We start from the raw sequence: 14,876 nt of genomic DNA, 5'->3' as shown, positions 1-14,876 counted from the left end.
ACCATTAGAGATTAAAATGAATGTTACCAATCAAATGCATTTATTATATATTTTACTTTTGAACAAACTGTGCACGTAGCCTATCTATCAGCTGATCGCTGCGCCTAATGTCTGCATTTACCTCTCTTCACTTCATTCTGGTGTAATATAGAAATGGTCACGCAAAGAACAATCTTCGAGAAGTAAAAATGTCAACTATTCTAAAAAAAAGTTAGGAGAGATGGGAAAATGCTCTCGGTTACTCACATAACCTCGGTTCCCTGAGATGAGGGAACGAGACATTGCTATGGGAATTCCCCCTTCCTCCAAATACTACTGAAGCCTTATTGAATCACGCCAGTGAAACTGGCCAATGGCGTTCAAGCGCGCAAAATATGAGGGGCTCCCACTCTATATAAAGCAGCGCTTGTACGTCATCCATTCAGAATCTTGACTGAAGCAACTTGGCATTCAAAGATCCTAAGCTAGGTGACACGACAATAAGAGCAATGTCTTGTTCCCTCATCTCAGGGAACCAAGGTTACATGAGTAACCGAGAGTGTTCCCTTTCGATTCGGTCACTCTACATTGCTATGGGAACGTATAAAATCCCACCGTGTCACAGCGATGGAGCCTGGCTCGACTAAGTATGTCAAGTTTCACATACGGAACCACATTGAGAGCGGCAATGATATTGGCGCTCTTGTTAAACACAGCTCAGGTCTACAGGTTGAAATCATGTAAAAGTCAAAGGGGGCCGCGGCAACTAGACGATGTGGGCGGAGTTAACGCTGGTATAACAGAGAATATGAAATGGTGGCGGCGCTGGTGCCATCACATATAGAGACCTGTTGAAGTTTGTTCATTTCAATGAAATTGTGGGTTGTGATCACTGACCTATAATTGAGAACATTATATAAATCAGTGGTTGTGATGCAACGGCTGAACCGGTGCTCAAATAAGCAGAGTATGATGGTGCTCAAGTCCTAAAAGGTGTGATGAACTATATCATAACAATGTGATGAGCTGATAGAGAGCAGCATTGGATTGGTGGCGCGTCAGTACAGGGGTGAATACGACCTGGTCGAAACCACTTCATGCAGCTCAGATCATAACTGAGGCTGAGAAGGCGGGTGTGCAGCTCGCACTGACAGCACATCTGAGGCAAGCGACGACACATCTAGGTTATAAAACCTTGCGAAAGTGTTGGGTGACGACCAGCCTGCCGCCATGCAAATGTCCTGAATAGACATGCCATTTGCCCACGCCCACGAGGATGCGAGCCTGTGGGTGGAGTGGGCACAAACCCCTATAGGACATTACACGCCCTTAGAGCTATAAGCCAAAGAAATTGCGTCGACGATCCAGTGTGACAGCCTTAGCTTGGACACAGGCAGGCCTTTTGTGCGTCCTCCAAAGCATACAAATAGCTGCTCCGAGAGTCTGAACTGTCTAGAGCGTTCGATATAAGTGCGCACCGCACGTAGAGGGCACAGCAAGAGTGTATTAAGTGGTTCCACCCCGGCCAGTGTTTTCGGGCGGAAAGCAGATAGTGTTATGACCTGTGCTTTAAATGGAGTCAAAAGCACTTTAGGCACATAACCTTTTCTAGGCTTCAAGGTGAGTCTGCAATTACCTGGCCCGAATTCAATACACGAGTCGTCAATTGACAGCACCTGCAGGTCCGCAACTCACTTAAAAGAGGCCAGTGCGAGCAGGAGTGCTGATTTTGCAAAGCACGCGAGGCAGAAGTTTCACTGGAGGAAAGGCATACTTGCATACTTTCGGCCAGCTGTGAGCTAGTGCATCCACTCCCAGGGGAGACCGTGTCAGTGAATAAAACAGCGGGCAGTGAGTGTTCTCCGCTGATGTAAAGAGATACACCTCCACCCTGCCAAATACACTCCAAATCATATTGACTGTCAAAGATCACATATAGAGACCTGTTGAAGTTTGTTCATTTCAATGAAATTGTGGGTTGTGATCACTGACCTATAATTGAGAACATTATATAAATCAGTGGTTGTGATGCAACGGCTGAACCGGTGCTCAAATAAGCAGAGTATGATGGTGCTCAAGTCCTAAAAGGTGTGATGAACTATATCATAACAATGTGATGAGCTGATAGAGAGCAGCATTGGATTGGTGGCGCGTCAGTACAGGGGTGAATACGACCTGGTCGAAACCACTTCATGCAGCTCAGATCATAACTGAGGCTGAGAAGGCGGGTGTGCAGCTCGCACTGACAGCACATCTGAGGCAAGCGACGACACATCTAGGTTATAAAACCTTGCGAAAGTGTTGGGTGACGACCAGCCTGCCGCCATGCAAATGTCCTGAATAGACATGCCATTTGCCCACGCCCACGAGGATGCGAGCCTGTGGGTGGAGTGGGCACAAACCCCTATAGGACATTACACGCCCTTAGAGCTATAAGCCAAAGAAATTGCGTCGACGATCCAGTGTGACAGCCTTAGCTTGGACACAGGCAGGCCTTTTGTGCGTCCTCCAAAGCATACAAATAGCTGCTCCGAGAGTCTGAACTGTCTAGAGCGTTCGATATAAGTGCGCACCGCACGTAGAGGGCACAGCAAGAGTGTATTAAGTGGTTCCACCCCGGCCAGTGTTTTCGGGCGGAAAGCAGATAGTGTTATGACCTGTGCTTTAAATGGAGTCAAAAGCACTTTAGGCACATAACCTTTTCTAGGCTTCAAGGTGAGTCTGCAATTACCTGGCCCGAATTCAATACACGAGTCGTCAATTGACAGCACCTGCAGGTCCGCAACTCACTTAAAAGAGGCCAGTGCGAGCAGGAGTGCTGATTTTGCAAAGCACGCGAGGCAGAAGTTTCACTGGAGGAAAGGCATACTTGCATACTTTCGGCCAGCTGTGAGCTAGTGCATCCACTCCCAGGGGAGACCGTGTCAGTGAATAAAACAGCGGGCAGTGAGTGTTCTCCGCTGATGTAAAGAGATACACCTCCACCCTGCCAAATACACTCCAAATCATATTGACTGTCAAAGGGTGTAATCTCCACTCTCCGTGGATCACCCCGCCCCTTGACAGTAAGTCTACACCGTGATTCAGGACATGTACTGCCCGGATGGAGAGGAGGTGTTGATCTGCCCACAGAAGAAGGTCTCTCGCCAGCCGCAGCAGCGGCTGCGAGCTCACACCCGCTTAGTGATTTATAAATGCTACCACTGTCATGTTGTCCGTCTTGATGAGAATGTGACGGTGGAGGATGTCCGGGAGAAAGCACTCGAGTGCTAGGTTACCTGAATGTGGAAATAAGCATCCTTTAAATTCACAGAGATAAACCAATCTCCCGGTCTGATGTGTGAAAGGATTTGCTTCAATGTAATCATTTTGAATGAGAGCTTCCAAAACACACAATTCAGCGGTCTCAAATCCAAGATTGGGCGGAGTCCGCCGTCTTTCTTTGGCACCAGAAAATAACGACTGTAGAAGCCGCTCTCGCGATCTGCAAGGGGCACTGTCTCTACAGCGTGTTTTGCGAGAAGATTGTGTATTTCCTCTCGCAGAACTGCTCCCGTACAGTGGACATTAACACACCGTTGAAACGGGGCGATCTGCAGAAGAACGGAAGCGTGCAGCCGTTCTTTATTGATTTCATAACCCACTCTGATACCCCTGGCAGCGTCTGCCACGCTTCTGTGAACTGTGACAGTGGGCAAGGCGGGCTGCACACCATAACGGATAACTTGAGTGATAGAGTGAGTGAGAGGGGAGTGAGCTGAGGAAAATTGCCCTGATATTGAGGTTAGTTTTGTATTTTTTTTTACTTTATTGCACTGCATAGTGGAACAGTCAAAACACAAACATGACAATCGTTCTTGCCGCCCGCAACAGGCAGGGGGGCGTGGTGAACACACACAGCAGAGCGAGCAGACTTCTTCAGTGGCTTGTCTTCGGCGCTGGGTGCATCTTTCCTTTTCCGAGAGACAGCGTCAGGAACGCGGCTTTGATTCCTTCAACGAATCGCTCCGTGAACGTCTCCACCGCCGTTCCAAAGAGACCTGATGGATTCACGGGTGCTTCCAGAAGGGCCGTCTTCTCTGAGTCTTTCAACTCAGTCAGTGTAAGCTACAGGTGACTATCCAGCACTACAAGATTCCCCATGTTGCGGCCGATCGCGTGAGCTATAACTTTCGTCGCTCTGAGGGCCAGATCCGTGGCGCGTCTGAGCTCTTTGAAGACTTCAGGGTCCGGGCCACCCTCATCCAGAGACTTGAGAAGTTTGGCCTTATACACCTGGAGTATCGCCATGACGTGCAGTGCTGAAGCTGCCTGGCCTGCCGCAGAGAAAGCCTTGCCAGCGAAGTTTGCGGTGGCGCGGCAAGGTTTAGAGGGGAGAGACGCGTTGTTTCTCACTCTCCAGTTCGCCGCGGCTGCAGGACAGAGGTGGGTGAGGAGGTTGCCATGGAGGGAAGTTTAACGTACCCCACTCGGTTAGTGCCGTCCACAGATGACATGAGGGAGGATCCCGGATTGTGCACTCGACTGGTGAGCGGGCGCATTCCACAACCGTCTTGGTCAGGACGCTTAGGAGCTCGACATCACTATGATGGAGGTCCCCCGCATCGCTGCCGTGGGTGCAGTGTAATCCAGCGGACTGTTGGACCACTCCTCCCTTGCAGACGCTGCCACCGAAATGGCATCATCTTCATCCTCAGCGTCCTCCATGGCACTGAAAAACATCATATCTCGCACGCCGGGGGAGGGACGGAGATCAGCGGTCATGAAGTGCACTGGACGGGAACCTGTACCGGGGGATGAGGAGCGCATGGGAACTGAGCCGGCGTGAGCTCGTCACCTGACCCAGACAGATCCACATTTACTGCTTTACTTTACTCCTAACTTTACTCCTTGGCTCAAAAGAGGCTGCAGAGGAAGAGCGCGGCAGAGCTATTTGGGCGAGTTCATTGCCTTGGACGATGGCAACACGGAGCCTGATCTCCGCAGTGGGGGCAGTCCGACCCGCCAAGCGCCACCTCTGCATGGGTGCGACCCAGGCAAAAGACGCACGATTCGTGGCCATCGGAGAGTTCGATTGGCTCCGCGCAGGAGAGGCAATCGCGAGAGGTCATCCTTGTCCGAAGCTCACCGGAACACAGCAGGGGAGAGAAGGTGTGTCCGCTGCAGCGTGTAGATCCTGGTGAGTACTCTTGATGATAGGCTTCTTGCTTCTCGTAGAAGGTTGGCTTAAGGAAAAGATTCTGAATGGATGACGTACAAGCGCTGCTTTATATAGAGTGGGAGCCCCTCATATTTTGCGCGCTTGAACACCATTGGCAAGTTTCACTTGCGTGATTCTATAAGGCTTCAGTAGTATTTGGAGGAAGGCTTAATTGCCATAGCAATGTAGAGTGACCGAATCGAAAGGGAACATGAGTGAGTCACTAAAATCCACAGCTAGTTTATTTTACTAAAGCTGATGATGGAGTGGGAGTTGTGGAACCGCAAATGGACCGGACTCATGGAGCAGATAAAAACACAGCCTCATCATCCCCACAGATTTTAGGTTAGTTTGATTATTAACTTGATAGATGTTGCTTTTTGTGTTTGAACAAACTCTATAGGCCTAGTATATTCGCTTATGGGTTGAGATTCATTTTGCATGTCATGATGCAAAGCTTTTCATTTAAACACATTTTAAGCATTTTCTTTTTAAAAACTAATTTAACTGTTCAGGGAATTTAAGCAGTGGGGCAGAATTCATTTTGGTAAATGCGCACGTTAAGATGGTGTCTGATACGCGTGGAGCACACTTGCTCATACAGCGCCTGACTAAACTAAGAGTTATTTTTCGCACCTTGTGTTTAAATGTTCGAATACACATAGTTATGTGTCAAAATGCCTGTCTCCTCGTCAATACAGTCATTTGTGTCTTAAATGAACGTTAATAGTTAAAGATAAAGCATGTGCACTAGTTGGCTATTATGAGATCCTGGCATTATATGATGAGATTTTAAAGGGATGGAGTTCACCCAAAAATTAAGATACTGTCATACTGTCATCAGTTTCAAGTTGTTCTGAACCTGTATGAATTTACTCCTCAACATAAAAGAAGATATTTTGAAGAATATTCGAATATTCGTGAAAGTTCCTGATCCCTGTTGACTCCAACAGTGTTTTTTTTTTATTTTTTATTCTTCATACTATGGAAGTCATGGGGACACAGAAACTGTTTGGTTACCAGTAGGCTATTGTTCCAAATATATACATTTGCATTCAACCGCAGAAGGAAACACATTCAGGTTTAGAAAAACAACAACATAACTTAAATTTTTGGGTGAACTATTCCTCCAAACCAGCCTAATGGCGCTTTTCCACTGCATGGTACGGCTCGGTACAGTTCACTTTTGGAGTGTTTTCCACTGGGTACAGTACCTGGTACTTTTTTTAGTACCACCTCGGTTGAGGTTCCAAGTGAACGTGACGTGTAATCTCTGCTGATTACTGATTGGCCGGAGAGAATCGTCACTACCTGCATCACTGAACTTGCGACACAAACACAACAGAACTGCTAGATTTAAATCAGCACAGCTGGAAGGATCGAACACAACTGTTTTGAACGAGCGCACCATTTTTTAACAACCAAAAAATGGCTGTTTCGTGGTCTGTTGAGGAAGTACAGATGTTCCTTTCGTTGATAGCAGAGGAGCGGATCCAGTGAGAGCTTGATGGGGCGAAGCGGAATGAAAAAGTTTTTCAGGAGTCACGGCAGTAGAAGCGGCACAACGATAACGACATGTGCATAATCCCACCCACTCTAAAGTGGTACTAAACTGCAGTGGAAACGCAAACCAAACCGAGCCGTGCCGTACTGAGCCGTGCCAAGCCGTAGATCCTGGTGAGTACTCTTGATGATAGGCTTCTTGCTTCTCGTAGAAGGTTGGCTTAAGGAAAAGATTCTGAATGGATGACGTACAAGCGCTGCTTTATATAGAGTGGGAGCCCCTCATATTTTGCGCGCTTGAACACCATTGGCAAGTTTCACTTGCGTGATTCTATAAGGCTTCAGTAGTATTTGGAGGAAGGCTTAATTGCCATAGCAATGTAGAGTGACCGAATCGAAAGGGAACATGAGTGAGTCACTAAAATCCACAGCTAGTTTATTTTACTAAAGCTGATGATGGAGTGGGAGTTGTGGAACCGCAAATGGACCGGACTCATGGAGCAGATAAAAACACAGCCTCATCATCCCCACAGATTTTAGGTTAGTTTGATTATTAACTTGATAGATGTTGCTTTTTGTGTTTGAACAAACTCTATAGGCCTAGTATATTCGCTTATGGGTTGAGATTCATTTTGCATGTCATGATGCAAAGCTTTTCATTTAAACACATTTTAAGCATTTTCTTTTTAAAAACTAATTTAACTGTTCAGGGAATTTAAGCAGTGGGGCAGAATTCATTTTGGTAAATGCGCACGTTAAGATGGTGTCTGATACGCGTGGAGCACACTTGCTCATACAGCGCCTGACTAAACTAAGAGTTATTTTTCGCACCTTGTGTTTAAATGTTCGAATACACATAGTTATGTGTCAAAATGCCTGTCTCCTCGTCAATACAGTCATTTGTGTCTTAAATGAACGTTAATAGTTAAAGATAAAGCATGTGCACTAGTTGGCTATTATGAGATCCTGGCATTATATGATGAGATTTTAAAGGGATGGAGTTCACCCAAAAATTAAGATACTGTCATCATTTTCTCAGTTTCAAGTTGTTCTGAACCTGTATGAATTTACTCCTCAACATAAAAGAAGATATTTTGAAGAATATTCGTAACCACCAGAAAGTTCCTGATCCCTGTTGACTCCAACAGTGTTTTTTTTTTATTTTTTATTCTTCATACTATGGAAGTCATGGGGACACAGAAACTGTTTGGTTACCAGTAGGCTATTGTTCCAAATATATACATTTGCATTCAACCGCAGAAGGAAACACATTCAGGTTTAGAAAAACAACAACATAACTTAAATTTTTGGGTGAACTATTCCTCCAAACCAGCCTAATGGCGCTTTTCCACTGCATGGTACGGCTCGGTACAGTTCACTTTTGGAGTGTTTTCCACTGGGTACAGTACCTGGTACTTTTTTTAGTACCACCTCGGTTGAGGTTCCAAGTGAACGTGACGTGTAATCTCTGCTGATTACTGATTGGCCGGAGAGAATCGTCACTACCTGCATCACTGAACTTGCGACACAAACACAACAGAACTGCTAGATTTAAATCAGCACAGCTGGAAGGATCGAACACAACTGTTTTGAACGAGCGCACCATTTTTTAACAACCAAAAAATGGCTGTTTCGTGGTCTGTTGAGGAAGTACAGATGTTCCTTTCGTTGATAGCAGAGGAGCGGATCCAGTGAGAGCTTGATGGGGCGAAGCGGAATGAAAAAGTTTTTCAGGAGTCACGGCAGTAGAAGCGGCACAACGATAACGACATGTGCATAATCCCACCCACTCTAAAGTGGTACTAAACTGCAGTGGAAACGCAAACCAAACCGAGCCATGCCGTACTGAGCCGTGCCAAGCCCAGTCGTACCACGCAGTGGAAAAACGCCATAATATAGCTGCTGTTACTATTTGTCAATAATGTAAATTAAACATAAATCACTCACTGTCCTTGACCGAATCACTTTTGTAAAATAATGTATAATGAATTTATGCAGTGAAGACTATTCAGTCTATTTGTAGTCTATTTATTTTATACAATATAATATTTCTTATTCAGTGCTTTAAGTATTTGTAGGTCAAATTCTTTGTTCTATTGTAATTCATGACTATTTACTTGTCTTCAGTAAATTAGTTTTTACTTAGGCTAGTTTTTTTATTTTTTTATTTTGTGATATTGAAATTTGTAACAAGAATTGTGAAATTGCAATGCATCAAAAATTGATTGGATAAAAATCCTATTTTAAGCTATATATATATATATATATATCATTATTGTGATAGGGAAGATTCATTTTGCATATATTTATTGTATTATAACAGAGATTTGTGAGATTGCGATGAACTGAGATGTCTTTTAGAGATTATAAATGCAGCGCTCTTTGCTGGCATTCAGTGTTCTGTGAATGTTAATGCTTTAATAACAAATATTTATCAGGAGCGTTTATCCTGGGATTTCATCAATTTAATGGAGAAAAAAGTAATGTAACTAATTACTAATTACTTTTGAAATAAAGTAATCAGAACAGTAATGTGATTACTTTTAAAAGGAGTAATCAGTCATTTGATTACATTTTCAGAGTAACTTGCCCAACACTGGTGGTTACACATATGAAATCCATCTTCGCGAGACACGGCATTCCACAGGTGGTTTGCAGTGATAATGGGCCATGCTACAGTAGCAAAGACTTCCAGAAATTTGCTGAGGAGTATGGGTTTCAACATGTGACATCAAGCTCATTATAAATCGAATGGAAAAGCAGAGAAAGGAGTACACATAGTGAAGTTACTGCTCAAGAAAGCAGTAGACAGTCGATCGGATCCTTGTTTAGCTCTGCTGAATTACCGTACTTCGCCACTAGAACATGGTGTGTCTCCTGCAGAAATCCTGATGGGGTGCAGATTACGGACCACACTTCCTTGCTTAGCATCACCAAACAAGAGCACCTGAAACAGTGACAAAAAGCAAATTATGACAAGGCATCAAAAGGCCTAGAACCACTCTCCAATAATGACACAGTAAGACTTGAGGATCACAGTACCTGGTCTAAAAGAGCCACAGTCCTGGATGAGGTGAACCCGATGTTATGTTGGGAATCAGTAAAATAAAGAAGCAGAAAATAAGCAGTACTGAACCACACACAGTTTACTTAACCGTCTTCCTTCATTACTATCCTACAATAGAACATGTATGAACAACGGTGCCATCTAAGGGAGGCCTTAAAAGTAGCACAATTATTCAGACGCAACACCCGAGATCGTACACTGTCAGGACAGAGGATGGTCAAATCCTGAGGAGAAATCGGAGGAGTCTGTTGAAAACAAAAGAGACCGTACTAGTGGATACTTCCACAGAGGACACAGGCTGTGCAGTATCACAAAAAACATCTGAAACGCTTCCAGTACTGGATGACAAGGAACCAGCTGAGGATATGCATTCACCAGTACTGCGAAGATCAAAACGCACAGTGAAGCCCCCTGATAGACTTAACCTGTGAATAATGCTCAAGCACATCATAAGTATTTGAGTTAAAATGAAAAAAAAAGTAAATGTAATGTTGATTATTACTGCACAATGTAAATAATTCTTGAGACTGTAATATGTTGTATTAAGTCTTATAATTTGTACACTTGCTTAATGGTTGTTTAATTTAATTGTTTAATCTATAAGTTTGCATAATTACTTGAAATAACTTGATATTAACATCTAAAGGAAAGGGGGTGTAGTGATAGAACAGGGATCCTCAAATCTGGCCCACGAGATCCACTTTCCTGCAGAGTTTAGCTCTAACCCTAATCAAACACACCTGAGCATGCTAATCAATGTCTTCAGGATCGTTAGAAAATCACAGGCAGCTGAGTTGCCTGTGCAGCGCATTGGCCCTCCAGGGCAAGATGTGAGGAACCCTGTGATAGAATGTATTTGTATTTGACAGTACTAAAACGAACCACTAGGTGTCAGTAGTGTTACACTTACCGGGAGCGCGTTTGTCGATTAGGAAGCAGAAGTTAAGTTGTGCTGCGGCTGCTCCGCTTCCCGTCCTGAAAATAGAATAAAAATCAGTTTGTTACTTAACTATTTCTTTATTGGCTCAAGAAACATTACAGCAATTGGGCAGGTTTTGTTGTGAAAACCCGGCAACCCTGCTAACCTGCCACCAGATGTCCCTTTGATCACTTCTCGTCGTTTAGAAAGATTATTGTTGGCCTGAAGCAATCCTTGGCTACAAATTATTGTGGATGAAAAATATTTAGAAAATATATTAAGATATTTTAAAAGCAACTGCACTTGAGTTGTTGCTACTTTAGTAACACTTTACAATAAGGTTTCAGTTATTAACATTAACTATATTCATTAACATGAACAATTATATAGCATGTATTAATGTCAGTTAATATTCAAAACTTAAACATACAAAAAAAATGGTTTTATCTGTTAACATTAGTTAATGCACTGTGAACTCCCCCGACTAGGTTGTATGCGCGTCTACGTGAGCTGACCAATCAGTGAAGGTATGTAAATGAGGCTGGCGTGCGTACTCCACTGTTTGCAGATACCAGCGTCAGTTTAGTTTATCACTGCACTCAGCACCAGCAGCGTATTCCAGGCCCTGGGTTGCACAGGTTTACATGCTAACGGAGAACAGAGCGCGACACATACTAAGGATATCCGTCTCTAATGTGCAATATGACTTTTGAAGAACCGTGTGGAGACAACGCAACGGAAAGGTATGTTCTCGTATAAAACTTACTGGTGCTGCATATTTGTCTGTCCCGTTGAAAGATCACGAGGTCCACAAATCATTTCTCGAAATGTCAATACAAATTTTCTCTTGATCTGCTCGTGTGCTTATATAACGTAAATTACTTCTACTTGAACGCCTCTGTCGCTGCACATGGCCTCCTGTTAACGTTACGTTACTTGCTTAAAATGCTTTGCTGCGTTGCGTGCAGAAGTTTGATCAAACGACAGTAACTTACTAGTCGTGACATTGATTACATATCCTCTATTCAGCTGCAAATCTCGTTCATGCAGAATGTTTCCCTATATGTTTTATCCTCTCTAAGAGAATAAAACTGTTCATTTTGTGTGTAAATGAAAGCTAATGTGTGTTTTCGAATCATCTCTTAGAATGGACTCGGTTGAAAAGGCACTGGAAGAGGTCCTGACTGCTGCATTACCTCAGGGTTGCATCACTGTGGGAGTTTATGAGGCTGCGAAATCACTTAATGCGTAAGTGGTCATTGCAGATCAATTCCAAACCATAAATGGGTCATTGCATTCTAAAAATGCAATAAATGTTGGGATATAGGTAACCAGTTAACATTTTTTCATCTGGCCATCATTAGTCTTAAGGTGACACTACAAGGTGTTTATTAGAGACAAACTACGACTACTAACAAAACATAAGATAAAGTCATTAAAAAACTTTTACTTGCACTTAGAGAGTTAACATCTTGGATCATGATGGCTTTTTCATTATTTTGCATAATGGAGTTGTGATTTATAGAAGGGCAGATGCACAAACTGGGGACAAAGGAAAAAAAGTAACTATTTTCATAATCTTTTTCTGTTTTTGCACATTGTTAAATGTACTTTCATCGTCATTTTCCTAGGGACCCAGACAATGTGGTTTTGTGTCTGCTGGCCACAGACGAGGAGGATGTGAAAGACGTCGCACTCCAGATTCATTTTACCTTGATTCAAGCATTCTGCTGTGAGAATGACATCGATATCTTACGAGTGAACAACATGAGACGTCTGGCAGAGATCCTGGAGGGTGTGAAACCGGGAGGAGAGTCGATGGACCTCCACTGCGTATTAGTCACAGTATGTGTCATTTCATTCTCCTAGTATTAGTTTATTGCTCGCACGCGAGGTAGCCTCGAGTGCACAGATCGATCACAGCTGCAGTTCATGCATATTCATATTAACTGCCAGGAAGGTTTAGTTAAACTCTTTGAGGGCAGAACGAAAGTATTCAGACCCCCTTAAATTTTTCACTCTGTTATATTGCAGCCATTTGCGAAAATCATTTAAGTTAATTTTTTTCCTCATTAATGTACACACAGCACCCCATATTGACAGAAAAACACAGAATTGTTGACATTTTTGCAGATTTATTAAGTGACACAATGGTACTTTCTCTCCAAAAGTGCCTAGAGCTGGGAAACTCCATTCTTCATTGGGATCATTGGCACCATGCTTTTAGGTGGAAGTGAGACGCTGACTCTTCCCACACATGAGGAATGCAAATGTTTCTAAAGGGGCCAACTGCAGCACCACAGATCAAACCCGGAGTGCATAAAGGACAATTTAATGTTGAGCTTCTCAGAGGAGTACAGAGTTATTGTAATTAACCCTTTACTTGCCATATCAAGTGATTATACTATATATTATACTATACTGTTAAAAAGTTATGCTAAACATGGCCAAAGTGTCAACAAAAAAAAAACGACTTGGACATATGATGGAGTATTTTTGTGCCAAATACACTCCCTCAGGGTTCCTATAAGTGTCAGAAAGTTTTTTGAGCCCTGTATGACGTCATAAAGGATGGAATTCCTTATATGGGCACTTCTCTCAAAGTAGCGTGATGCCTGCATAGGTCAACCAGAGCAAGAGCACACGCCCATTGGCTGTGCTGCACAGGTCTTGCTCGAGAAGGATTTGTCATTTTGTTTTTAGACCACGAAATCAACAATGTCACCAAAGAAGAGTGTTTCTGGTTGTGAGGGAAAGATAACCTTGTTCAGCTTCCCAAAGAACCCAGCGTTAAGGGAACAGTGGATGCAGTTCTCAGGGGCAGCAGGAGTTGTGCAAGTGTGTTTGTTTGTTCTCGGCATTTCGGAGACAAATGTTTTATAAATAAATTAAATAAAATGTAAGTCAATTAATTTTTTGTCCCTGTTTTATTTATGTCGACGTCGACAGATTGCAGACAATAGCTACGCAAAAGCTGCGCGTGCTCGTGACTCTTTAGCTCGAATGTTTTCGGAGAGAAGCCTAAAGCTGTATCTGTCTTTTATAAATCTGATCAAACTAAAAACTCTTCGGAGTTTGGAGATATGAAGGCTGTTATGTCCCCTTTAAAGACTTTCATATTGTTACAAAAATATATTTTAAATAAACGCTGTTCTTTTGAACTTCATATTCATCAAAGCATCTTGAAAACAAGCAACGTTACAAGGTTCTGCAGCGGAAAGGCCACTCCAGGAGAGCAATACTACAGAGTCCAATACATACTACTGTGTAGTATGAATAGTACATCCTGAAATACAAAGTATTCATCATTAAAGGACACCTGTGGTCTCGCAAAGCTCTGGTATATAGCTGAATACTAACAAATAAATAAAAGGTGATATATGGCTCCTTGTTTTCCTCATACAGGATTATGGGGTTTAAACTGGAGCTTTTCTGCCGAGCTGAGAGGTAACTCTATCACTAAAAATGACATGACCACAAAGCCACTTCATCAATCATAGACAAGACGCTCCGCTGATTACATCGATATAGGGCAGTAAATACAGCCTGACCTGTTTCTAAGTGCAGCAGGTATGAGAGGAGCTCTACTGGGATCATTGCATAACAAAAGGGCTTTGACCTGAAGCCCCAAATAAAACAATATCAGATAAATTAGAGCAAGTGGGAATAGTGAGACCATGAACACCTGGCTGCTGAGGGAAAGCATGAGGCAGCAATTAAATACACATCATCCTCTCCTAATAGTGACATAAAATAAACTATGGCAGAACAAACAAACACACACACACACACACACTAATATCACCTATGACAGACTATGCAGTTATTATAATGCATCAAGGCTGCATTTATTTGATCAAAAATACAGTAAAAACTAATATTGCAAAATATTATCACAATTAAAAATAACTGTTTTATATTTTAATATATTTTAGCATTTATTCCTGTAATAGTAAAGCTGAATTTCCAGCATCCACAAGACAACATACTAATATGCTGATTTAAGAAAAATTCTAGTTATTGTCAACAATGCTGAAAACAGTTTTTCTGCTTAATATCTTTATGCAAAGTGTGATACAATATTTTTTCCCCAGGATTTTCTGATTCAAAAGAACAGCATTTATTTGAAAGGAATTTTTTGGTAGCACTTTCCATTAAGGTCTTATATGTTAACATTAGTTGACTTAACTAACAATGAACAATACTTC

General features: G+C 42.8%; 1 protein-coding gene across 1 annotated transcript; it reads left to right on the top strand.

The window, feature by feature from the left end:
- The first annotated feature begins 11,180 nt into the window (after window positions 1–11,180).
- LOC107564442 (growth arrest and DNA damage-inducible protein GADD45 alpha-like) lies at window positions 11,181–12,552 on the top strand. Its single transcript, XM_016249537.1, has 3 exons — window positions 11,181–11,411; window positions 11,815–11,916; window positions 12,300–12,552. The coding sequence occupies exons 1-3, from the start codon at window positions 11,362–11,364 to the stop codon at window positions 12,535–12,537; spliced, it is 390 nt and encodes a 129-aa protein (XP_016105023.1). The 5' UTR covers window positions 11,181–11,361; the 3' UTR covers window positions 12,538–12,552.
- Window positions 12,553–14,876: the final 2,324 nt, after the last annotated feature.

This window comes from Sinocyclocheilus grahami, unplaced genomic scaffold (genome assembly GCF_001515645.1).
Source record: "Sinocyclocheilus grahami isolate Dianchi unplaced genomic scaffold, SAMN03320097.WGS_v1.1 scaffold934.1, whole genome shotgun sequence".
NCBI lineage: Eukaryota > Metazoa > Chordata > Actinopteri > Cypriniformes > Cyprinidae > Sinocyclocheilus > Sinocyclocheilus grahami.
The sequence above is the reverse complement of the archived record's forward strand: the minus strand, read 5'-3'. Positions and strand labels throughout refer to the sequence as shown.